Source organism: Cricetulus griseus, chromosome 4 (genome assembly GCF_003668045.3).
Source record: "Cricetulus griseus strain 17A/GY chromosome 4, alternate assembly CriGri-PICRH-1.0, whole genome shotgun sequence".
Classification (NCBI taxonomy): Eukaryota; Metazoa; Chordata; class Mammalia; order Rodentia; family Cricetidae; genus Cricetulus; species Cricetulus griseus.
The window spans coordinates 176,237,069-176,261,548 of record NC_048597.1 but is presented as its reverse complement, the minus strand read 5'-3'; the positions used below and the strand labels follow the sequence as shown (position 1 = coordinate 176,261,548).

The 24,480-nt window shown below is 48.8% G+C and overlaps 1 protein-coding gene across 1 annotated transcript in view; it reads right to left on the bottom strand.

The window, feature by feature from the left end:
• Megf11 (multiple EGF like domains 11) overlaps window positions 1-24,480 on the bottom strand; it is a 205,989-nt gene that overhangs the window by 62,657 nt on the left and 118,852 nt on the right. Inside the window, exons 4-5 of the mRNA XM_035444222.1 lie at window positions 11,219-11,465; window positions 9,551-9,671 (exon numbers count right to left, since the gene is read on the bottom strand). Coding sequence (XP_035300113.1) covers window positions 9,551-9,671; window positions 11,219-11,465 — 368 coding nt within the window. The remainder of the gene's footprint in view (window positions 1-9,550; window positions 9,672-11,218; window positions 11,466-24,480) is intronic.

Sequence of the window (24,480 nt, the reverse complement as noted above, 5' to 3'; positions counted from 1 at the left end):
GGTTCCTGCATTATAATGCTGCCTGAAGACACCAAGGTGTGAATTACTTCACAGGCGCTGGGTAATCTCCATTCCTTTGATCTCTGCCTATCCCGTGGCTCATTCTTGCCTGAGGAGCTGAAGCCATTCATAGGGTAATACGTCCCAGGCGGCTGGTCAGCCTTTTATATAGGAATGGTTTTCTTAGTTCAATGTCTCTGCATAGTCTCTGCTTAGTCTCTGCTCAGTCTCTGCTCAGTCTAATGCATTAAAGCTTGTCTGCAGAAGGATCCGAGTGTCCTGCGTGTGTTTCTTGCTGGCGAGGAATACAGAGCGGGCGCGGGACATATGGTGCCGAAACCCGGGAAGCTTAACATCTCCAGCACCTCAGAGACCCCTCTAACGAGGCGGATTCAGAACTGCAGGGTGGTAAATTCGGAGAGGTATGATTTTTCTGGACTTTGGCTTGGGACAATCTTAAAGAAGTCCAAAATTACATATCAGAAACCGAATGTAATGAAAGAAATTCGGAGAGGTATGATTTTTCTGGACTTTGGCTTGGGAATGTTGCTATTATGGGAGGTTAATATAGAGGCTTCTATACTTTTACTAGGAGCTATTTTGACTTTTCTCACTGTTGTAGCAATCTTAAAGAAGTACAGAATTACATATCAAAAACCGAATATGGTGAGAGATGGGGCGCGCCTAACAATAAAATATAAGAAAAAAGGACCTCCCGGGATGTCTAATGACATGGGAGTGTATGTAAGAAGAGAAACTGCAACGTATAAGAAAAAAGGACCTCCCGGGGTGTCTAGTGACAAGGGAGTGTATACAGCAACAAATAAGAAAAAAAGACCTCCTGGAATGTCTACTGACAAGGGAGTGTATAAAGCTTTAAATCTTGATAGCTCTAATAACTCTAAAAGCTCAAGAGATAAAGTTTTAAAAGAAACAGCTCAACTGGATAAGGGAGAGACAAAAAAGGAGGGAGAAAGAATGGGGAATGGCCGGTCACACCCCGGTAAATTTAGAAGCTGCCCTACAACGAAACTGGAAGCCTTGGAGCTGAGCAGCTCAGACTCTGAGATTTTAGACTCTAACAAGGAAACAGAGCTAGAGAAAGAAGCAACACGGCCAAAAATGCCAGCGGGTGTGCTTCCATCAGCACCCCCACTATTTGAAACCGACTCCTTCTTACCATCAGAGGAGCAAAGAAAATTACAGATGGCTTTCCCAGTCTTTGATAGGGGAAAAAGCCATGCCTGCTATTCAACACTTCTTAAAGGCCTGGAATGCCTGGGGCTTTAAAGCCTCATTTACATTAACGCTGGGGGCCATACCGAGGCCAAGCGTCTCACCTCAAAAACTAAAAGGCCAAAAGGAAATGGTAAAATGGAAAGATATCTTAACTGATTTTTGGAAAGGCCCGGATCCTATTCTCATAAGATCCAGGGGAGCGATATTATGTTTTCTCACAGGATGAAGAGAATCCCCTGTGGATCCCAGAAAGATTCAACCCGAAGAGCCTCTGCAGACCTTCAAAAGTCGAAACTCCACCCTCTACCCCCGGGAGTTGAGAGCCGCTATTGTTATCCAGATTAACTCCTGCCCTTGACGGAGCGATTGTCTCTACAAGGGGTGGGGGTAATTGTTCCATGCAGCCGTTTACAGATTGCTGTTATTTTTGGCTGGTCTGTGAGAAAAGGGGTGGATATGCAGCCGCCTGCGAAATGCTGTTACTCCTTTGGCTGGCATGTAAGCTCCAGGGCTCAAACCAAGAGATCATCCAAGCGCTTATATTTTTGGCTACTAAGCGATAGGCCGCCGGCCAGACAGCTCTTGCACACCCGGAGCCTAGGCTCACTGCACAGGGTAGAGTGTCTGGTTTGTGCAGCCCCAATGAGGGATGCTGAGCAAAGGCATCACACAGAGTTGCCTATTATACAGGCTTCTCTGGGAGGTACGTTGACCTGCATAAGGGTTACCTGCCCCGAGATTTCCCTTTCCCAGAAAAACGGCAGAGGACAGGTCGGGAGTACTTCGGGTCAAACTGACAGCCTGATGGTGACTCTCGTACACAGTCTTAATGTTTGATTTTGGGAAGGTCAACCCCTGCCTCTATCCCTCAACATATGGGTGACCTATTTGCTTGTAATAATATAAAGCCTTTTCATTAATTAATAAAAAAAGGGTGATATGTAGGAAGCCGGTTCCTGCATTATAATGCTGCCTGAAGACACCAAGGTGTGAATTACTTCACAGGCGCTGGGTAATCTCCATTCCTTTGATCTCTGCCTATCCCGTGGCTCATTCTTGCCTGAGGAGCTGAAGCCATTCATAGGGTAATACGTCCCAGGCGGCTGGTCAGCCTTTTATATAGGAATGGTTTTCTTAGTTCAATGTCTCTGCATAGTCTCTGCTTAGTCTCTGCTCAGTCTCTGCTCAGTCTAATGCATTAAAGCTTGTCTGCAGAAGGATCCGAGTGTCCTGCGTGTGTTTCTTGCTGGCGAGGAATACAGAGCGGGCGCGGGACATTTCCTAAATCCAGCTACTATGAGAGCAGAAGACCCAAATGGAGGTGGGGAGGAAGGGAGGGGAGAAGTAGGGTGTGAAGAAGGGGAAGGAGCAGAAAGAGGGAGGAGACGGGGGAGTGAAGGACTAGAGGGAGGAGAAATGAAATAGGGGATATATGACTGCCATCAGCACATAGCATTACAAATTTTATTTTTAAAAGATTTTTAAAAACATATTTTTATTTCTGTGTATGTATGCGAAGGGCATTTGGATGCCCAAGGATTCTAGAAGAGGGCTCCTGGAACTGAAGTTACAGATGGTTGTGAGCTCTTTGAACTTGGGACCTTTGGAAAAGCAGCAACGGCTCTTAACCACTGAGCCATCTCTCCAGCCCAGTGTTTTATATTTCTAAAGGCAAACTTAAAGTTTTTAGAAAGAGGAAAATAGTCACATACAAAAAAACGGGAATCAAGTTCTTAGAGGTCTTAGCTAGAAATTAGATGGCAATGGAGCAATTCCTTAACATTTTGGAGAGAAAACAATTTTCAGTCTAGTACTGACTGCCAAGAAGCAGGGAGGGTGTGAAAGGAGGGAAAGCCTGGACCTTTAGCACTTCAAGAAAACAAACCAGTTACAACAAAACAAGACAAAATCCCTTTGTCTAGGATTTTATACCTACCAAAACAAATACATCAGTAGGAGATCTGATAGGACAGTTTCAGATTTGAACAAACTTACAAGCACTGACCTTTATGGGTACTTTAGGGTAACTAACTGGAAGATGCCCTACCCCTCATCAAAATAATAATAATAACAAATGTCCAAGGCTGGTGATAGAGTTCAGTCAGTAGAGTGCTTGGCTGGCATGTGTTAAGCCCTGAGTTCAATTCTCAGCATTATATAGACTCGGTGTGGGCATACACACCTGTAGGTGGAGGCAGGAAGATTAGAAGTTCAAGGTCATCCATGGTCATTCTTGACTATGTACCAAGTTAGGCTGTGATATGAGATCATGTTAACCCCACCCCTCCAAAAAAAAGAAAGATAGAAAAAGAAGGAAGATAATTATTCAAGAAAAGCTAAACAAACAAACTAACATGGACACTGAGAACCAGGGCCCCATCGAAAGGAATGTCAGGACAGTAGTGAGTATGCCAAGCAAAGAGCTCACACAACAGCAGAAGCACAAGGTGTTCTGACCACTGCCTTGAAACACAAGGGCAAAAACAAAAAGGGAGTGAGTGAGTGAGTGAGTAAGGGAGGCCTGGAGGCAGGGAGGCAGGGAAGGAGGGCAGGACTTCTGAGGTTTCTGACCTTATAATTTTAGACTTTGCCTGAGCTGTTAGATAAATTAGTAATGGCACACACAGGCATATTGACATAAACACATGCAAGTATGTTAAGGTAAACACACAGGCATGTTAACATAAACATCGTGAACTTAGCTGTGTCCTCTCCTGTTTTTCTTCTGGGAGCTGACCTGTACTCTGGGCTCTTCCCCTCTTTCTCTGAAGCCCTCCTCCCTGCTGAGTGGCTGCTTGTCTCCCATGAGTCTGACCTCCATGCCAACTCAACCCAGATGGTGGGTGGGGGGGCTAGAATTAAACTGAAGTAAAATTTAAGTTTATTTATTTATATATGTGCATGCCTGTGTGCCATGGCATGTATATGGGGGTCATAGGACAGCTTTCTTGAATCACTTCTCTTTCTGCCATATGGGTCCCAGGGGTTGAACTCAGGTTATCAGGCTTGAGGACAATAGCCTATGCCACTGAGCCATCTCACCATCCTAAATCTTGGTCTGTGGGCCGAAGTCAATAGTTAAAAAGTGACAGTAAACATGTTAGGTAGAAAACAGAGGGAGAAGAACCAAGAGACACAAGACTAGGGTTGCAAGCATTATATACTGAGGACTGTTTTCTCTCTGCCGCCACCCTCCAGTATCAGCCTTGTGGTATACACCTTTAAAACAGTTTGTATAAATTCCAAGTCTACATCAGATGCCTGAGTCTAGACTTGTCTCCTGCCACCCTTTCAGCCTCATGCCAGAGATAATCATTTCTCTTATGGAGAATGAAGATGATCCTCCAATTAATTAATCAATTTGTTCAACACACAGTTATTAAGCACCAATAATCACCGGCCCCAAAGAAGCCAGTTCAGTCAGGAGAAGTCTGCCAGACCAGAGTCATCTTTCGGCATCATGTTATTGAGTTGTAATGAATTAAGTGGGAGGCTTTCAACTCAGATTTCCCTCTGCAGGCACCGAGGAGCCTAGAGAAGGGAGGGCTGTGAGGTGAGCATACAGAAGTATTTGTGGGGGTAGTCTGGGGATGCCAGGGTCTTTTTCACCAAACCCCATGAGCTTAGGGATCCTTGGGTGATAAAAGGAGTCTCTGGCTTCTTTGAAAGTCTGTCCTCACTATCTGGGGATGTTTGAGTGTACTCTAACCCTGAAAATATTTCAAGCCAACTTGGGCAGGGAATGCTTATGCCTACCTGTCCCCTCACCCTCAAACAGATGAAGCCCTCATTCATGTACACACCACACACACACACACACACACACACACACACACACACACACACAGATAGAGAGAGAGAGAGACAGAGACAGAGAGAGACACACACAGAGAGGTGACCTCTGGTCTCTAGGAAGTTGTAAAGATAAAGTGAGATTAGGAATACAAAGGAAGCGGTACAATGCCTTAATGAGTGGCACTTAATGAATGTCAACTGAACAAAGTTGACATTGATGAGGTGGTACAGGACTACATAAATGATCAACTACCGCTGGTTAGAAGAATGACCTTTGGAGGAGGCAAGCAAGAGTAGGGGTTGCTTTCCCGCTGTGACTTTAATCTTCTTGAGAATCACAGGCTGCAATCCTAACTCCCGGTGTGTCTGGATCATATGTGGACAGTGGCCTTTGCAGAGATGAAGCCAAAAACTTGTGTAGGTGGGCCCTCATCTAACCTAACTTTGGGGGTTAAGACAGATGTGTAGGGGACTGGAGGGTTAGCTCAATCAGTAATATGCTTGCTATGAAAACATGAGGATTTAGCTTTGATCCCAGATCCCATGTAAAAAGACAGACATGATGATGTGTGCTGGCTAGTTTTATGTCAACTTGATACAAGCTAGAACCATTTGGGAAAGGGACTCTCAATTGAGAAAATGCCTGCATAAGACTGGCCTATAGGCAAGCCTGTAGTGCACTTTTTTCTTCTTTCTTTTTAAAAGGTGTGTGTGTGTGTGTGTGTGTGTGTGTGTGTGTGTGTGTGTGTGTGTGTGTTATGTATATGGGTGCTTTGTATGTACATCTGCACACCAGAAGAGGGCATCAGGTACTATCAGAGAGTTGTGAGCTAGTATGTGGGGGCTGGGAATTGAACTCAGGACCCCTAGAAGAGCAGCCAGTGTGCTTAACTTATGAGCCATCTATCTCTACAGGCCCTATAGTGCATTTTCTTAATTGGTAATTGACATGGGAGGGTTCAGCCCATCATGGTTGGTACCGTCCTTGTGCTGATGGTCCTGGGTTCTATAAGAAGACCAGAGGACAAATGAAGAAGACAGCCATCTCCAGACTGGGGAGAGAGGCTCAGAAGTTACCAGCCCTGCCTGATGGCGTCACCTTGATCTCAGACACTCAAACACCTTTCTCAACCTCCAAGCCCAAGAGAAAACAAATTCCTATTGTCTGAGCCATTTGACAACCTGACAAGGTCAGGTGTGTCTCCACTGTAGTGGGCTCCTGGGCTACATAGCATTTAGAAGGCTGGCACAAAATGGGGCAAATCCTGCTCTTCTAACTTGTCAGGCCTACTGTTTCTGTGGGACTCTGGACATCAGCTACACTGTAAGAGGTCTGTGCTCAACAGAAGATCAAAAGGAAGGGGCCAAGATGCAGCTCAGTCTTGCCAGCATTTTGGGCATTCACAGTGGCTGCTGTCCCTGGGTGGAACCAACCCATGGAGACACTTAGTGGGAGGTGAAGGTACTGTGGAGGTGATCTCAACCTCAGGACCAGCCACTGGCCTCTACAGTCATCTTTCCAACCCCTAATGTCTGAGATGCCAAAGTGTAAGCCATAAAAGTTCTCTCTGGGCCTCCACCATCATCAGCCCTGTTTCCCAGCTTCTGGCTACACCCTTCTTCCTGCCCATCATTTCCTTGGCATGTGAGTGTCTGTGTATATATGAGCATATATGAATGTACCCATTCCATTCAGCCTCTACGTCAGACAGGGAATTCCCGAGGGGCCAATTGCAGTCCTTCCTGCTTTCTGCCTGTCTCCAGTGCCCCTGGTCATCAAGCTACCCAAAGTTACCCTCTTTACTCTGCAAAGTCTCAGAGCCTAGCAGAGGTGAGGAAATAGCTCCCATGTTCTTTGTATGGTCCTCTCCACACTGGATTCATTATAGCCAGGCAAGTGAAGGGGCCTATGGCATTCCTGGGGGCTGGTGACCCTGAGGGCCAGATGAGCCAGAGCTCCCAGAAGCTCATCTGTACTCAGTGTCCCAACAGAGTGGTGGCAGTGTGCAACCATTCCATCAGCCTCAGAGTGGGAAAACCAATGGCTGAAGCCCTGTGGGGGCCAATGGCAAGTCAGGCAATGGAAGATAAGGACAGGTGACCCTTCCCCCAAACAGCCTTTTCTTGGCCCCAGCTCTCATCGGAGGAGCCTCAGGCTTGAGCTGAAGCTTCATTTGTGACTCTGCATGCACCAAGGTATTAATAATTCATGCAAATCTGCAAGTTCAATGCTATGTCAAAAATAGAAATGTGATTGTCTATCATAAAATTTAAAACAAAGTCCTCAGCACCAAAGCTTTCTATAGACAGGGTTTCTTGTCACCTGAAAAAGGTGTTTTAGGAAAAGAGCCACTGCTATGTGTTGGCTTTCTCCTTCTCCTGTCCCTGAAGTTCAGCAGCCCACAGCAGTGTTTCAGAAGAAGCCTCTCCAGGTCCAGGGCTCCCTCCCTGACTGATGGGCTTCCTTGAGCCCTGCCTGTGGGCACTGGATACCTGGAAGCTGGTGAGAGAGGCCTTTCCAAAAAGCAGGTCAGGGTGGGAGAAGGGGACCTGTGAGAGAGGTGATCTTATCCTCTCTGTCCTTTCAGAAGAGTGTGGAGAGGGGAGGGAGAAAAAAAGAGAAAGGAATGAAAACAATAGAGAGGAAAGAAAAAGGGACACATGGGAAGACAGAGAGGGATACAAGGAGGAAGAAGAAAAAGAGAGGAAGAGGGGAGAGAGAGAGTGAGAGGGAGGGGGAGAGAGGGGGAGAGGAAGAGAGGGAGAGGGAGAGGAGAGGGAGAGAGAGAGAGAGAGAGAGAGAGAGAGAGAGAGAGAGAGAGAGAGAGAGAAACATGGGTAGAGTGGTTCTGGAGTTGAGTCCCAGGTTCTAACTCCACGTCTAACTCTTAACTCCTAAAAACATTGTGGTCTAAGGCAGGACTAACCTGCCTGCTCTCAACCCTCTTATCCAAGAAAGGAAATTTATGGTCAGACCACAGTGTTCAAGACTCTTCAAGCTGTGACTGGTGGTGTTTTTACGACCTGTCTCCTAGTAGACTCAGATGGAGTTGTGGGAGCCTGAATCCAAATGATGAGATTTCCATCCCACCCCCCTGCAAGGAGCTAAAGGGTTCTATGGGACACAGAAGGAAACCCTTTGCTCTTGATCAATGACATCCGAGTGCAGCTGTGTCTGCACGATGCCATCCTGAGTCATCTGGGGAGCTCATTAAAGATGGCATTCCCAGAGGCTCAAGTGTAACCCCTGCCCCTCACTGACTCAGGTATGTAGCCATATTTGGCCACACTGGATTCCTAAGGTCCCTCCCTGTCTAGAAACATGCTTGGGCCTGCAGATGTCCTTCCTGGCTGCCCTTGGGAGCGTGGTGTCGAAATCCTCCTGAAATATCTTGCTCTACTCATCAGGCCTGTCCTCCTGAGCAACTGAGCCCCTCCTGAAATGGGGCATGCTACAGGGGATACAGTGTGGAAGGGCAGCCTCTGAGGCTGGCAGCTTTTCAGGGGCTTGGGACCATGGGGAGGTGCTGATGGGGGAGCCTGGCAGCTGATAGGAGGCTGTGGCTAGCCTGTGACATCCAGGGGTAAAAATCAAGCTGGTATAAAAGGCTTTGGCATTTGCCAAGCACTGTGGATATGCAGTCACACCCGAGGGTTTTACCTACCATGACAGCCAACCCAAGCAAAGCTCACTGAAGGCAAATCATTTGTGTACGTGGGGAAGCCAAGACTAGAGGCAGGAAGGTTTTTCCGGGACAGCTTCAGACATGTCACCCGAAGGTAGGCCTCCACGGATGAGGTTATATCCCTTCCTGCTTCCCATAGTGGGGGTTCCCAGACTGGAGGCCTGTGCTGGTAGATGCTCTATCAGAAGTACCCGAAGCACTTGGGAATATAGCAGATTCTGGGGGTCACAGAGTCAGCATGAATATGTGAGCTAGGGTAAGGTTTCACAAATTCAGATGAACCATACCCTGCTGACTCCTCTTTCCTAATGCCTTCTGCCCCACCTGAAGCTCCTTTGGGTACCCAGACCCAAATTTTTTACATTAAAAACATGTTTTTTCCCAGACAGGTTCTCATGCAGCCCAGGCTGGCCTTGAACTTATGTAGCTGAAGATGACCTTGAGCTTCTGATCCTCCTGCCTCTACCTTCCAAGTGCAGGAGTTACAGGTCTGTGCTACCAGGCCCAGTTTAATGTGGTGTTAGGGACCAAACCCAGGGATCATGGGCAAGCATTCTACCAACTGAGCTACATGTCCCGCCCTAGACAGAGCCAATCATATGAGGAAAACCCAACTCCTTTGCCTGTGAGAGACCACTGACTCAGACAGGCTAAGAAACTTGCCTTGGGCCACAAAGACCCTAGACCTGGGACTCTCCACTGCTAATGAGTGTCTCATGGTGACTCACAACTACAGACAGGGGTAGAGAGAGGAATTTAGCCTTTCATGGCCTTGTGATGGATGCCAAGACCTCTTATGGTGCCCACCTACATCTTGAGGGTCTACTTACCGTCCAGCCTGGCGGGCAGGCACACTCCCCAGTGATGTGGTGGCAGGTGCCCCCATTTTGGCAGGGGCAGCGTAGTTCACAGTGAGCTCCATGGCTTCCAGGGGGGCACAGCTCCTCACAACTGCACGGAGAGGGAAAAGGGAGAACAGGATTCCCAAGAGCGTCCAAACGCTCAGACCCAATGCCCCAGGGCTCCCTGGTGAGCCTTGAACAGTTAATCTCAACCTCAACCCACCTGGCACCTGAAGCTTCCCCTACCACATGTGGAGTATATCAGCAATCAGCCCACCTACCTTAATCCTGCACCTTAAGAGTGGATGTTCTGATCCCTGCCAGTAGGGGGAGACAGGTCTCAGATATAATATATTGAACTAACTGTAGGGCCAACATTTGAAAGTTCTAGGGAGGAGGCTGAAGAGACCTTCTCTCAGAAGATGGTTTACTTACGCCTTGAAGGTGAGGCTAATTTCACTTGAGAGAGGGAAGGGCATGCCAGATGGATGAAACACCAAGAGCAAAGGGGGCTAAGAAGTGGCCTTGGATTTTGCTTTCAAAAACCTGCCTCCTCTTCTTCCTCCTCTCCCTTCTGCCCCTCTCTTTTTTTTAAAGATTTATATCTTTATGTATTTTATGTGTATGAGTGCTGGCTCTCCCTGCATGTATGCTTGTGTGCCAGAAGAGGGCATTGGGTCCCATTATAAATGGTTGAGAGCTGCCATGCAGTTGCTGGGAATTGAACTCAGGATCTTTGGAAGAGCAGTTAGCACTCTTACCCGCTGAGCCATTTCTCTAGCCCCTGAAAATCTGCCTATTTTCAAAGGAGGAAGCCAGAAATTCCAAAACATGTCCTTTCCAGGCTCTGAAAAGCCCCAGCTGCCATGGGGGGGGGGCGGGTGCCAGCCACTGTGGAGCCTGGGGAAGGTCTGTATTATTGCCTTGGGTCTCATTCCAATGGACATGGCTTCAAGCTCAAAGCCCTGGGACCCAGACCTTGGGGCAGGAAAGGCTCTCAATGCAGGGTGTCTTGTTGTCAGCATCCTTGGCTGATGCCTAAGGATCTAGGATGACTCTAGAGCCTTTTGCAGGGTCTGTGAGTGTCAACTAAGCTGTCTTGGGGATCCCCTATGAGTGTGGCTTCCCCAGGGCACAGAAGTGAGGGGACCAATCAGCTCATGAGATATCAGTTGGGCTCTTACCAGCCCTATGCCTCAGATGTATCAACTAGGAGGGCAAACAGAGGCATACTGCAGCGGTCAGAAGAGAAGGCCAAGCTCACTTCTGTGTCCCTAACTGTGAAGGGTCCTCTGACATGTGACTTGTCTCCAGTAGGACTCGTGGCATGAATGTGAAGCTGTGTAAGTGAGGCCTGAATACTTAGACACTGCTGCACCTGGGGTCAGAGGGCAGATGTTACAACCAGGACTTTCTGCTCTCATCTTCCTGCCCACTAGGGTGCTATGAAGTTGCCAAAGAGCCTTGAAAGCCCCAGTAGGGCCCCTAGGCCCCAGCACTGTCCTGCTCCAAGCCAGGGTCATCCAGGCCATATATGTATGTCTTCCTCTCCCAGCCCGGGCCTCTCTCCTAGCTCCGCCCCATCTCCTCTTTCCCCACCCCTGCAGTCCTGACCTCTCCCTGGCCCCACCCCCAGATCACGTCCTTCCTACTCACTAAACGCCAGTGTAGCCAGGTGCGCAGAGGCACTCGCCAGTGCGCGGGTCGCAGCTGGCGCCGTGGTGGCACTGACAAGGCAGCTGGCAGCCCTTGCCGTGGGTACCGGGCGCGCAGAGTTCTTCACAGCGCCAGCCTCGGAAGCCAGGGGCGCACACGCAGGCGCCGGTGATAGGGTTGCACAGGGCGCCGTTCTGACACTGACACCGGTTGCTGCAGTGGGGACCCCAGTGCTCGCTGTCACAGCCTGCAAGAGAGGACACAGGGTCAGGGCTTTCTTAGAACAAAGGTTCACACGGCCGGCCTTACCATCTCCAGGGTCCCTGGAGAAGAGGCTGCTGCGGGGGTGTCTGGAGACTTCCATTAGGCTCCACCAAGTGTTCACCAGAGCTGAAGACAGCACAACCTCAAAGGCCTCCCATCCCAGCCCGGCAGCTCACTTCCAAACGATGCCACTGCCCTGCCCCCAATGCAAACCTGGTCACAGCTTTCTGCCTCCCGTCTCTGGGAAGCTCTCCTTGGCTGGTCTGTCTCTAGTCCTCTCAGCTGGACCTTCTCTCAGTGCTCCTGCCACCTCTCTTCTCTGTGACCCGTTCCTCTCCGTGCCAGCTGGGTCCAGCAGCATAGCTGTCTGTGCAGCCATCTTTTCTCCTTTTCCACTCACAGTCTCATATCTCCCTCCCTGACTCAGGACTCTCTTCTGACTCACTGTGCCCACCCCGGCTCCACCTCTTTACTCTCTTTCCCTCTTCCTCCTTTCCAGGAATCCCTCCAGGCCCCTAGATGCTTCTTCAGTTCAATTTCCTCACTGCCCAAGCTCCTTCAGAAAGGGCAAGAAAAAAAACAAATGTATCCCTGGGAGGTAACAGACAGCCTTGGAGATCTTTCTCTGTAATTAAACGTTTTCAAGACTGATGGCTTTCTGGAAACCTGCATTCTAAGCCATGGAAAGGGATAGAGACCCCAGGAAGGTTACCCAGCCTGTTGTCACCTCTCACTTTGACCCTTTTGAGAGGTGCATTCAGGACATAACAACAACAACAAAAATAAGATGTCCCCCAAACACTGGGATTTTTTAGGTACTGCCAGGCTCAAATGCTGTTTTAGTATATCGAAGGCAAGAAAGATTGCTTCCAGTTAAGACAGTCAGGTGAGGGGTCCTCATTGCAAGTGGGCAGTGAAAGATGGCTCACTTGTCTGCCTGCCAGATGACAATCTGTCTTGCTTTTTACACTAAAAGTCCCGTTTCAAAGAGTACCTTAGCCCTGGGCAAGCTGGAACAGAGAGTGACTCTTCTGCCTATGGACACAGATGGCCAGCTGATTTTTGTACCCCAGCTTTCTAGGATTTTGATACTCAGAGAAAAAGTGTCCTTGGGGTAGGCCACTGTGAGCAGAGACACAATGGCACTCTAGTGATGAGCAGGCACAAGAAGAGGGGGTTTGGTGTAGCCTGTGAATATGCTGGGGCTCAACCAGCATCACCAGTTTTACACAGGTCCCTCCTGATAGCTGATTGGGTCAGTATCCAGAAGCTCCAATCCATCCTGCAGTAGACAGGGCCACTGAGTCTCTGGTCCCCACCACCCCATCTTGGCTCACGCCTTCAACTTTATCAATATTGATAAATACAGAATGGGGCTGCCAAACTATCAGTAGGCATCACCTTCAGTTTCCCGGTCCATTCAGAGTAACAGCCTCCACTCACACTGACAGTGGCTCACAGGACCATGGCAGCAGTGGAACATTCCTCAGCGTGTGTGTGTGTGTGTGTGTGTGTGTGTGTGTGTGTGTGTGCGCGCACACGCACACACCCACACGCATGCCGGTCCATGCTCTCTTTTTGTCCCTTCCCGTTTTTTGAATATGTATATATGCTTGTTTGCACGTTTGTGGGAATGTTTGCATGTGTGCATGCTGTGTGTGTTTATGCTCACGGAGGCCCAAGGTTATGACAGGAACCTTTCTCAATCACTCGCCCCTTATTAGATGAAGGCAGGTCTATCAGACAAACGCAGAGCTTGTGGATCTGGCTAGTCTCATCAGCCAGCTTGTTCTGGGAATCCCTGTCTCTACTTGAAGCTGAAAGTACAAGCAGCCTCCATACCCACCAGGCATTTATATAAGTTCTGAGGATTTAGACAAGTGCTTTAACCAGTGAGCTGTTCCGCACTCCCTGCTCTGTCTTTATTGCCAAGCACATGTAGTTAGTATTCAATGTGTGTGTGCTACGATTCCATTATAATAATGATAGTCATATTTAACTTTCCCCATGTGCCAGGCCCCCATCCTTGAAATCTTACAGGCATGAACAGTATTTAATCCTTACAGGCTTCACTTTCTTCCCTACTTTATAGATGGGAAGATAGGGGGTCATGGAAGTTACATGGTTGTTCAGGTTATAACAGGGCAGCCAAGGTCCCCTGATTCCAGGTCATTGCTCAGGTACATGGGACAGAAGTACACAGTGACATAACACACACATGCACAAACATGTGCCTGTACACACGCATCCACACACACCCAGGCCCCAACAGCACTGTGTCCAAGCATGGAAAAAAAACAGAAAACACAGAGATGAAAAAAGTGCAGCTAACTGCGGCTGTCAGAGGATGGACACATAGTATCCAACCTGACAGGGAAAAGGTATGTTAAATCAAACAGTTCTGAGCAAGGAAGCAAGGAAGTATGTCACCCATAGCAGAGAAATTTCTCCCCAGAGTGACTCAGTGGGGAAAAATGTTAGGAACCACAGTGATGAACTTTAGTTATCTGAAAAACTCACTTAAAAACTCCTCATTCCCCAGTGATGATAGGGAAATGAGGCAGAGCCAGGAGAGTCAATTACCTACTCTGCTGAAGGCAAGTAGAGCCATCACTCCACAATTACAGTGGGGCCTGTGCTCCTCCACGGAGCCATACACTCTGTCCAATTTGGCCAGGCCGTGTCAAACCCTCACATAGGTCCCCCCCCCCCCCCCCCCCGTCACAGACTCTGCTCTCTATATTTTGTTTCTGCTGATTTTTCAGCTTCTCTGGCAGCTACCAAGGGCTTAAGGGGCATCACGAGAGGTACATGGCCAGCAGCTCCCCCACCCTGCCCCCCCCACCCCCAGCTGGCCCCTTCAGACTCAGGGATCCAGCTTTGTGGGCTCCGGGGTCCTCACAAGGGGGAACAGTTTGAACCCTGTCTTCCCCAGTGACTTCACTATGGACAGGTTTCTCGGTTTGTAGTCATACTTGATGGAGCTTTTACTATACAACCAGGCTGTGTACCAGAGGTGCAAAGTTGGCTTTTCTCACTTGGGGTCATGGATACTATTACTATCCCCATTTCTCAGACAAGGAAGAGAGTCTCAGAGAGGCTAAGTAACTTATTCTAGGGCATATGGCAGCCAGGAAGTGACTGGGAGCCTGGGAGGCTGACACCTGCTGGTTAAGGCCTAATGTCACTGCAGGGGATGTAGCATGCTGGCAGCTAGCCTGGTCTTGACCAGCTAATGTTAATAATCTACAGAGATAACTGCTAAGGCTGTAGATCGGTTGCCTTCCTGATCTGCGAGAGGACACTGCACAAACAGGGTATGGCGGCACACATCTGTCGTCCCAGCACCCAGGAGGTAGAAGCAGGAGAATCAGAAGATCAAGGCCATGCTCAATGACACAGTAAGTTTGAAGCCAGCCTGGGCTACACGAGACACTGCCTCGAAAAAGAAAAACAATCCACATGTTGAAGACAGAGGGCCAGTTCCCACCAGTGCCTCATTCAGAGGTTGGTTTATGTATAAATAGTAGTCCCGGGTTTTCCACAGATGACCCAATTTCCTATCATTTTTATTCTTGCCAGTTAATGCACTGACTTATTAATATTCTTCGATTGTGTTATGTGGCATTAAATTCCCGTGTTAATCACTTATGCACACAACCTGATAACGCCCATCACCTGTGCTAACAGTAACACTACCATGTTCAGCTGCTTCCAGAGACACTCGACAACCAATTGCAGTGACTTCCCACCCTTGGCCTTTAGTGAATGTTAATCTTTCTGCATTTGTCAACTGTAGCCATTCATATGAATGGAATCATAAGCAGCAGACTTTCGTGTCTGACTTATTTCACTTAACATAATGTTTTCAAGGTCCATCCACGTTGGCTCCGTACTGCATTCTTTTAGTGAATGAGTAGTATTCCACTGTATGTATGCACCACGTCTTGTTTATCCATTCGTGGGGTGCTCCCACTTTTTGGCTATTGTAAGTAATATGGAATTACTATTGACACACAAGATTTTTAATTTTTTTATGTCTTCCTTTTCCCTTTCGAGACCGGGTTTCTCTGTGTAGCCCTGACTGTCCTGGAATTTGTTCCACAGACTAGGCTGGCCTGAATCTCAGGGATCCACCAGTCTCTGCCTCCCAAATGCTGAGATTAAAAGTGTGCACCACCATACCCATTCTTGTCTTGATTTGTTGTGTTGTGTTCATGCATATTGGGAAAGTGCCCTACCATTGACCTCTATTCCCCACCTGTGAGCATCTTTTGAGTCCTCCAGGCTCATTTATTAAAGGTGAAACTAAACAATAGTTTTATGCTTTTCTTGACTTTTTCCTATTTGGAAGGACAGTTTGGCTCACCACTGTTGCTATTGGGTTTAGACGCCTGAGTCCAGTTTCTTCCATTAACTCTGGAGTTTTGCTGGGTTGAGGTGGAGGAAGCTAGGTTGTGTCCTTATGTTATGATATTCTCCCCACCTTCCTTCCAAAGTTCCACATAGCTAGGCACAAAGGAGCTGCCTAGAGTCCTCTTTCCCCAGTAGCACACAGGGTTCCTTTCCCTAGACAGTGGGCCTTTGACTGGCTGTACCCTGGCATCTAGGGAAGGCACAAAGCAACTCTCCCACAAAGCCCTACCCCCTATCACTTTTTCCCTTCAGACAGGGTCTCATGTAGCCCAGACTGGCCTTAAACTAACCATGAAGCTGAGAATGACCTTGAACTTCTGCCTCTATCTTCTGAGTGCTGGAGTGACAATTGTGTGCTAGTTTATGTGGTGTCTAGACAGAACCCAGGTTTTCACACAGCCTGTGAATGCTCTCTACCAACGGAGCCACATCCCGGCCTCTCCCCCACCATTTTGATATAACTCATGGCCAAAGGCTGAAGGCCCAACACATGTCTGCTTCCCTTTGGTCCTCTCAGGGAAGTAGGGAAAAGGATGCTGGGTTGGGGTAGGGGATGAGGGGAGAAGGATGGTCCCTCCCATTTCACAGCTAGAGTTCTGAGATCCAACAAGGGGCAGTGACCATCTGCGTGGAGTTTAAGGGGTTGGCTACTCCTGACCCTGAGGGAGGACCATCTTAGCTGATAAATACAGTGACTTTCCAGGGAGCAAGGCCACATATCACCTGGCTTGTCTTAGTCAGCATAGTCAGGTTCTCTCAGTGGCTGGCCCCCTGGACTCCTTCTAGGCCCAAGCTGCAGTTAGGAGGGAGGGAGGGAGGATGGAGGGGTGAGTCGAAGCTGATGCTGTGCAAACTTGGGCAGGCCCCAGCCATCCCTGGGTTTGTTTGGTTTTCATACCTGCAAAATGACAGACTTGAATTGCTACTTCTGTCCTGGAGTCAGCACTTCTCAAGAAGGCGTCTGGAAATGGAGGTGCCTTCCAAATGCCAAACAGGTCCTCATCCAGAAACTGGAGGAGGCGAGTGCTGGGTCTCTTTCAGCCCTAAGATTGTGATGCTAATTATACCCACTTGAGAAATGGGCCAGAGGGGACAGGGGCTCTGAGAGGGCTCCTTGCTCTACTCTCCTCCTTCTTCCTCTTAGATGATTGGAATCAAATACTCACAGACCCAAGTACTGTACATTAAAACCCGAATCTCCAGACATTATTCCCAGTCCTAGCAGACACTCAGAGCATGGGCTTACACTTACATACCATTAGCCACACTGGCTACCCCCTCTGTGGTGCTTAAATACACGATCTATGGCTCCAATAACTGCCAAAGGGACTGGTGCTCCCTACATCCATGTCCAGTGCACACTGGCCTCCATGTCCCTTCATCTCCTGGGGAGGCAGGACACACAGTAAAGAACTGGAGATTTAGAATGAGACTAGTAGACTGCATCCATCCAGGGCCCTTTCTATCCTAGCACACCAGCTTTTGGGAGCAGAGAGGCTCATGCATTCACTCATCAAACAGTTACTGGGCCTGCAGTGTGTGCTAGAGGCTGAGAAGTCCACAGTCAGCTTGAGAAACAGGCAAGTAAATGGAAGGCAGTGCTGACCCACAAGAGCAGAGAGGCAGAAGGTTCTGGGCTAGTTTGGGGGTGACAACTATGCCTGCAGTGCACTTGTGGAGGGACTAAAAGGTCCTTGAGCTGGGGTACAGGGCAGGACAGAGCAGAGCCAGCCATGTCCATTTCAACCCCCAACATGTCAGGAGACAGTGGTGGTGGGCAGTGTAGCTGACATTGCTCTGGGTGGATGAGTTAAGTCATGATGAGGCCTGGGCTTCCAAATCATTGCTGTGACTATGTGGCAATGCACAGGACAACTATGCACAAGGTTGGGGCGGGGAACTCACTGTTAACAGTGCAAACAGCTGCTTTGGTGTGTAAGTCCCTGGGCTCTATTTCCAGCACTACAAGAAAACATTTAAAAATCAAAAGAAATAAAAAGTGGTTGAGAGGCTGGAGGGATGTCTCTGTGGGTAAAATACTTGCTGCTAAAGAGTGAGGACCCAAGTTCAAATCCCCAGCACCCACATAAGAGGCTGGGCATGGTGGTGTGTGCCTTTAACCCAAGTGCTGCAGAGGCAGAGACAAGCAAATCCCAGGGGCTCACTGGCCAACCAGGGTAGCCAAAACAGAGAGCCCCGGGATCACTGAGAGACCCTGGCTCAACAAAACAAGATGGAGGGCTGGTTAGATGGCTCAGCAGGTGAGGGTGCTTGCTGTCAAGTTTGATGACCGGAGCTCAATCCCTGGGCCTCACACGGTGGAAGGAAAGAACCAACTCCAGCAAGTTGTCCTCTAGCTTCATGCACATTCACACACACAATAATTAAAATAAATGTTAAAAATAAAAACAAGACACGATGAAGGGAGATGAAGGAAGACACTTGATACTGACCTCAAACCTCTACACCTGCCCACGCAGGCAAGCACACATGTGCTCTCACACACAAAACAGCAAAAGGCTGGAATGCACACAGTTCAAAGTGCCTGTGTCTGTCGGTGTGTGACTGTGTGGAGGGGACTGGCAGCATCCTAAGACATCCTTAGCCACTAATTAATTTGTCCACTGTTAGTGTCCCAGGTCATCTACAGGTGAGGTGCTGGCTGACACGTGGGTGTGACCCTTTACAAGACTGGTTAGGAGACAGGGTGAGGAGTGAAAGTCAAACTTATCGACTGACTTAATCGTGGACTTTGCTTTTTTTTTTTTTAATCAGGGACTGTTTTGGATGTAGAAGTGCCATTGTATCATGGGGCAGGGATGGGAAAGAAGCCAGGACTCAAGTCCTTGCAGATACAATCTCTAGCAGAAACCACAGCCCTCGGGTTGGCAGGTCTCTCTACAGAGGAAGGAAGCTGGGCAGTGTGTGTGTGTGTGTGTGTGTGTGTGTGTGGTGATCATACCCACTCACCACTTCAGAGGCCCACAAAACACCACTTCACAGGCCCTCGTGATCTTTTGTCTCCCAAGGAGGGACAATTAACTACAGGACTCTGGAAGCATGGGACCAGGACATTGGAGGGCCTAAAGCCTAGCTTCTTGTGTTCATGATCCCCAGAGAAGGGCTCTGCCAGGTTAGAGGCTAAGGGATACGTGGCTGTGGAGCCCTGGGCAGTGGCTGTGCTGACTGGATGTTCGACACCTGCTGTGGCTCCTACTGTGGTCCCACCAACCTTCTGCTATTCTATGGTGCCAACCAGACCCCTGCCTGTGGGTGGAGTCTGCCCTGTGGTGGCTCCCGCACTCTGCTTTAACCCATTTCTGCCTCACCGTCTACAGCAATAGGATGCACAAAGAGAAGACGCAGGCCATGGGCTGCTCCCCTCTCCTGGGACTAAGGCTGTGGGCTAGCCCCTCAGGGTTCATGGCTGCAGGCTGTCCCTCAAGGCCCCAGGCTGTGGGTTGTCAGTCTCAACCTCAACTCTGCCGGGAGCGCCCACGCCCCCAGCTTTAATGAGAACAGCTCTACCTGGCTGATCTGCCACCTCACACTGTCTTTGAAGCTACGAGGCCCCATGGCTGATTCATCTTCCCAATTTGCCTGGAGAGCCTCAGAGATCATATAGTGCACAAAGGGATTTCCTCTTTGGAAGAGCCTTCAAAGGAGCCACAGACCCCTTACCCTTCCCAGGACACACTGCTTTTCATGGTTCCAGGAAGCAAACTCAGGCTGGGACACACACACACACACACACACACACACGCACACGCACACACACACACACACACACACACACACACACACACACACGAGACTTGGTGACAGTCCCCAGTGTGAGCCCCTACCGTGATATGGGGTCCTTAAGAAACAGGGAAAGGACATTTCACTATTAGACAGGGGAAAGGATGTCACTATTAGAGTCAAGCATGTATCCCTATGGGACTGAACCCTAGGACACCGCCACCATCTCTACCACCCTCTTCTCGCAGAAGATCCCTGAGTGACATCCTGAGGCTCTGTCATGGGTTCTGGTCCTTCCAGGCGTGGGTCTCTTATAGCCAATAACAGGATCAACCCAAGTGAATATATGTCATGCTGGGCCCACAGAATAAATCTAAAGGTATATTGGGCCTGGGTGGGCCAGGCATGGTGGGGTTTCCATATGCCCAATTCCCATGGCCTCGGAATTGCTGTGTGCTGTTGGTCACACAGTGTTAAAGGATGAAGGGGGAAGCATGTTTCTGCCTTTAAATGTCTATGTTTTGTTTCTAAGAGTTCTTCCACAGGTCTTCCTGAGGGATTTCCTGCCATGGTGTGAGGAAGATCTTCTACCTTACTGTCTCTGAGCAGCCACCCAAGGCCCAGCTCTGCAGTGAGTGCTCATAGAAAGGCAGTTAGGGTGGATTGAGTTCTCTGCCTTCAAGGGCCTGACTTTCCACTGCTGCAGACCCAACCCCGAAAAGAACAGGCTAGAAACAGCAAAGCAAAGTCAGTGGGAGCATGGTGTCAACTCTCAGAGCAGATATGTGCAGCTGGACCGCATGTATCAATGAGATTTTCAAGTGAATACAACCAATGGATGTTTGCCTTACTTCGTACAGCCATCTTTCTAGCTGTGTGCACAGCTGGCTTTAACTGAAGCAGGAACCTTCTCTACGGAATAGCATGGCTCATCATTTAGTGAGTACTTACATTTTTATAAACTTGTGTGTGTGTGTGTGTGTGTGTGTGAGAGAGAGAGAGAGAGAGAGAGAGAGAGAGAGAGAGAGAGAGAGAGAGGGAGAGAGAGAGACAGACAGACAGACAGAGACAGAGACAGAGACAGAGAGAGACAGAGATTGTGTGATTTTCTGTGGTGTGATGGGCACATGGTATATGAAGGTCACTCTGGGAGTTCGCTCTCCTTCCACCATGCGATCCAAGGACCAGGCTCAGGTTGTCAAGTTTATGTTGCACTCTGATCTGCTGAGCTACTTCCCTGGCCCATCTAGCAAGCCTTCCACCATTTTCCTGTGCTTATAGATCACCAAGCAGAGAAAGTTGTTCCCATTGCTCAGATGGGTAGACTGAGCTACAGATCCAGCCAGAGAGAGTAGAGGCCCAGGTTCTCAGACTTACAGTCTTCCATCCCTCCCCAATTGTTACTTCTATGTGGGGTTCTTTGACATTGGCCACCTCCCAGGAAAAAAGGAAACCCACTCCTTTTTTATATTGGAGCCTACTCAACTCTTGTCATTTGTGTCCTGGTCCATTTATTCCCAATGGAGAAAGAGACTTGGAGAGCAGCTCCCAGCTTGGCCTGCCAGTCAAGGATGCTCTATCTGTCACTGCTAGAGAAGAGACCTGGAGATGAATGACAAATGGCCATCTGTCTGCTAAGAGTTACTGTCACAAGCCCAAGATTGATGGTTCTTGAGATCTGCTAAGGACAAAGTCAGGAAGACCCCTCTGCTACAGCACTAAGAGGGCTGGTGAGCCGAGTGCCTGCTCAGTCACTTAAGAAAGCCTTTGAACACCCCCGATGTGTTGGGCATGAGGGACAGAGTGGGGTAGCATGAACAGCTGCTCCAAAAGGGCTTTGTTCATGTCTCTGTTCACAGGTCACTTTCTTGGATACCCTTCCTTTAAAAACCATTTTATTTACAGTGTGTGCCTGTATGTCTATGAGGGATACACACATGCCATAACATATGTTCGGAGGTTAGAGGGTAACTTTCAGAGGTCATTTCTCTCTGTTTACCATTGGGTCCTGGAACTCAAACTCAAGTCACTAGGCTTGGTACCAATTGCCTTTACCAACTGAGTCATCTCTCTTGCCTGGAGCCCCTCCCCCACTCTATGTTTTTGGCTGCTGTTGTTTTATTTTGAGATAAGGTCTCATGCAGCCAGATTGGCATCAAACTCATGATGTAGAGGAGGATGCCCGTGAACTTCTGGTCATTCTTCAGGCACCTTCCAGACTTCAGCATCCCTGGAAGACTCCACCTATCCTCTTAAAGCCATGTGTACTAAGGCTCGGAGTAAAGGCCTCCTCCTCAGAGAACTCTGTTCCCAGCTGGCTCTAATTCATCATGCCCATCTCTGTTGCTTTGACCACTAGGGACTCAGGCCTGGGTGCCCAGTCCCAGCTCTGATGGCCCAGATTTGGGATCTTCAGAAACAGCCTAAGGGTGATTCCAGAAAACAGCGGAGGGGAAAGGGAAACATGAGGAAGTTAGGGTGGGGAGCACATCTGGAGCTGACCTCTGGGCTTAAGTTGCTTCCAGAACACTGCCTCAGAGCTGCCCCTTTTGAGGACAGACTTTTTATCCTGGGCCCTCTGGGCCTGCCCTGGGCTGGAGGCTGCTGGGGAAGGGCATTCCCTCCTATGCTCATCCTGGGGCTCTGGCCTTGAGCCTGTGGGGAGTTCCACGTGTGTATACAACTGAGGGCTGTGTGGTTTAGTGAGCCAAGAGCACCTGCTGCAGGGACCAGGGTGGCCATGTTCTCCACTGTACACACAGCCCCTGACACGTTGTCTGGCATGTATTAGGGGCTTGGTATTAATATGTGTTGACACAATGAATAATTCATCTGAAAACTCTACATGAGAAATGGCTAGAGAAGCCAGGGCTGAGAAAAGGTGAGGTAGCTCCTGCCCTTGGGTCCTGGGGACTCAGGCTGGGGATAGGGTGGCACAATGACATATGACAGAAAACAAAGGCTAAGTCACACTGGACATCAAGGAGTGGATACCAGAGGAAGTAAAGGTCACGCAGCACTGGGTGGGGGTGGGAGCAATCAGAGGCATGGCTTTTGGTAGGCAGGAAGGAGGGGCCCTAGAAGCATGGCTTAGATAAGTAGGGGTATTGGGGACATCATGAAAGCAGGTTTGGGACAGGCATGTCATCCCCGGGAGTAAGGGAAATCTGGATGGCACATCTTCAAGGTTAGCGCTGGGGTGTGGGGACAGAAATTTATATTCAAAGAGCTCACACAAGAAGGATCCTCAAGGCTCTGCATCCCCTCACCCTCTCTTCTCATTTCTTCTCTCTGCTGTGCCTAGTATCTGGGTGCTTGGGAGTGGGGCTGAGTAGGAGGTTATCCCTGCCTAAAGGGAGAGGCTACCCCATAGTGGCATGGGACATCTGAGAGGCCTGAGTCTCCTGGGATTGGATGTTTGAACCAAATGTGTCTTGGTGGGCCTCCCCCAATACGTGGGGTTTTCTTTTAGTCTTAAAGCACTTCACTATCAAAGGGAGCTAGGTCTCTGAGAAGGGAGCCAGGATAAACTCAGGCACAGAGTCAGATGCCTTTGAACCTGAGCTGAGAGCTCCCCAGTCCGTTCCTGTCCAGAGTCAGGGGAGAGGGAAGCCTGGGAGCCTAATTGGCAGCTAACTGAACACTAGGGTGGATGGGCGGGAATGAGGCCTGAAAGAGTTGTCGGGGATGAAAAGTGACTGATCACGGGTTTCCTTGCCTGAATTGCCTTAGTGGGGAGTTGTGCTTCTGATGCCTAATGATCCCGTGGATCAAGCTGTGTCTAGCTGGTGCATTCCAGAAGACTTCAAGGCAGTTACCACTGCAGTTCTAGCTGGGTACCCATCATCACTCAGGCCCAGGAAAAAGACTCTTATTAAAACAAACACACCAGGCATGAGCAGCTCAGGGATCTGGACCATGTGATTCAAGCTTCTTGTGTGGACAGTGGGCAAGCCAAAGAATGCTCCCAGGTATCATCTCCCTGGCATTTCTACATGTGACACAGGGTGACAATGTCTTAAATTAGAGAGCTTTCAAGGTAGACAAACAACCCAAAGACCTGTAAGCTAAACCTGTCAATTAATGTCCCACTTTACATCTAAAACTAGGGGGATCAACTAGGGACGAGGATCAATTGATGGGGTGCTTGCCTAGCATTCATGAAACTCTGGGAGAGGGAGAGGAAGAGGAGAAGCAGAAGGAAGAATATTTTTGTAAATCAGGTGTGGTAGTGTACACCTGTAATCCCAGCACCGGGGAGGATAAAGCAGATGGGTTTCTTTGAATTTGAGGCCAGCCTGAGAAACATATTTTTGTAATGTCTTTTTTTTCATAAACTGCTCGGAGGCAAATACAGTGACTGTTCTTACTCATTTGATCTGGATGGTGGATGTGTTTTCATATTATTTTCTCTACTAATGTCACAAATATTTAGCAATTTATTTTTGAGACAGAGTTTTGTGTGTCCCAAATCACACCACTATGTAGCCAATGATGACCTAGAACTCTGGCTCCTCCTGATGCTGGGACTATAGGTGTGTGCCACCACGCTAGTTTATGGGATGCTGAAGCTCGAACAGGGCTTTGTGCCAAGCACTCTATCAACTGATTTACATCCCAAGCACAAATGTTTAGTAATTTTAAAGTAAATTTGATGAATGGCCATCTTTCTGACTTCCCACTTGAAACAGAAGGGACCACGTCCAAGTACCAACTACATCTCAATGGGAAGGGTTGGTTTTGGATAGTAAGATCCCTGTTGGAGGTATGCAAGTAGAAGTCAGATGGACCCTTCATTTTGAGGGAGCAACAGAGGAGGAAGGTTGGACTTTGACCTTAGA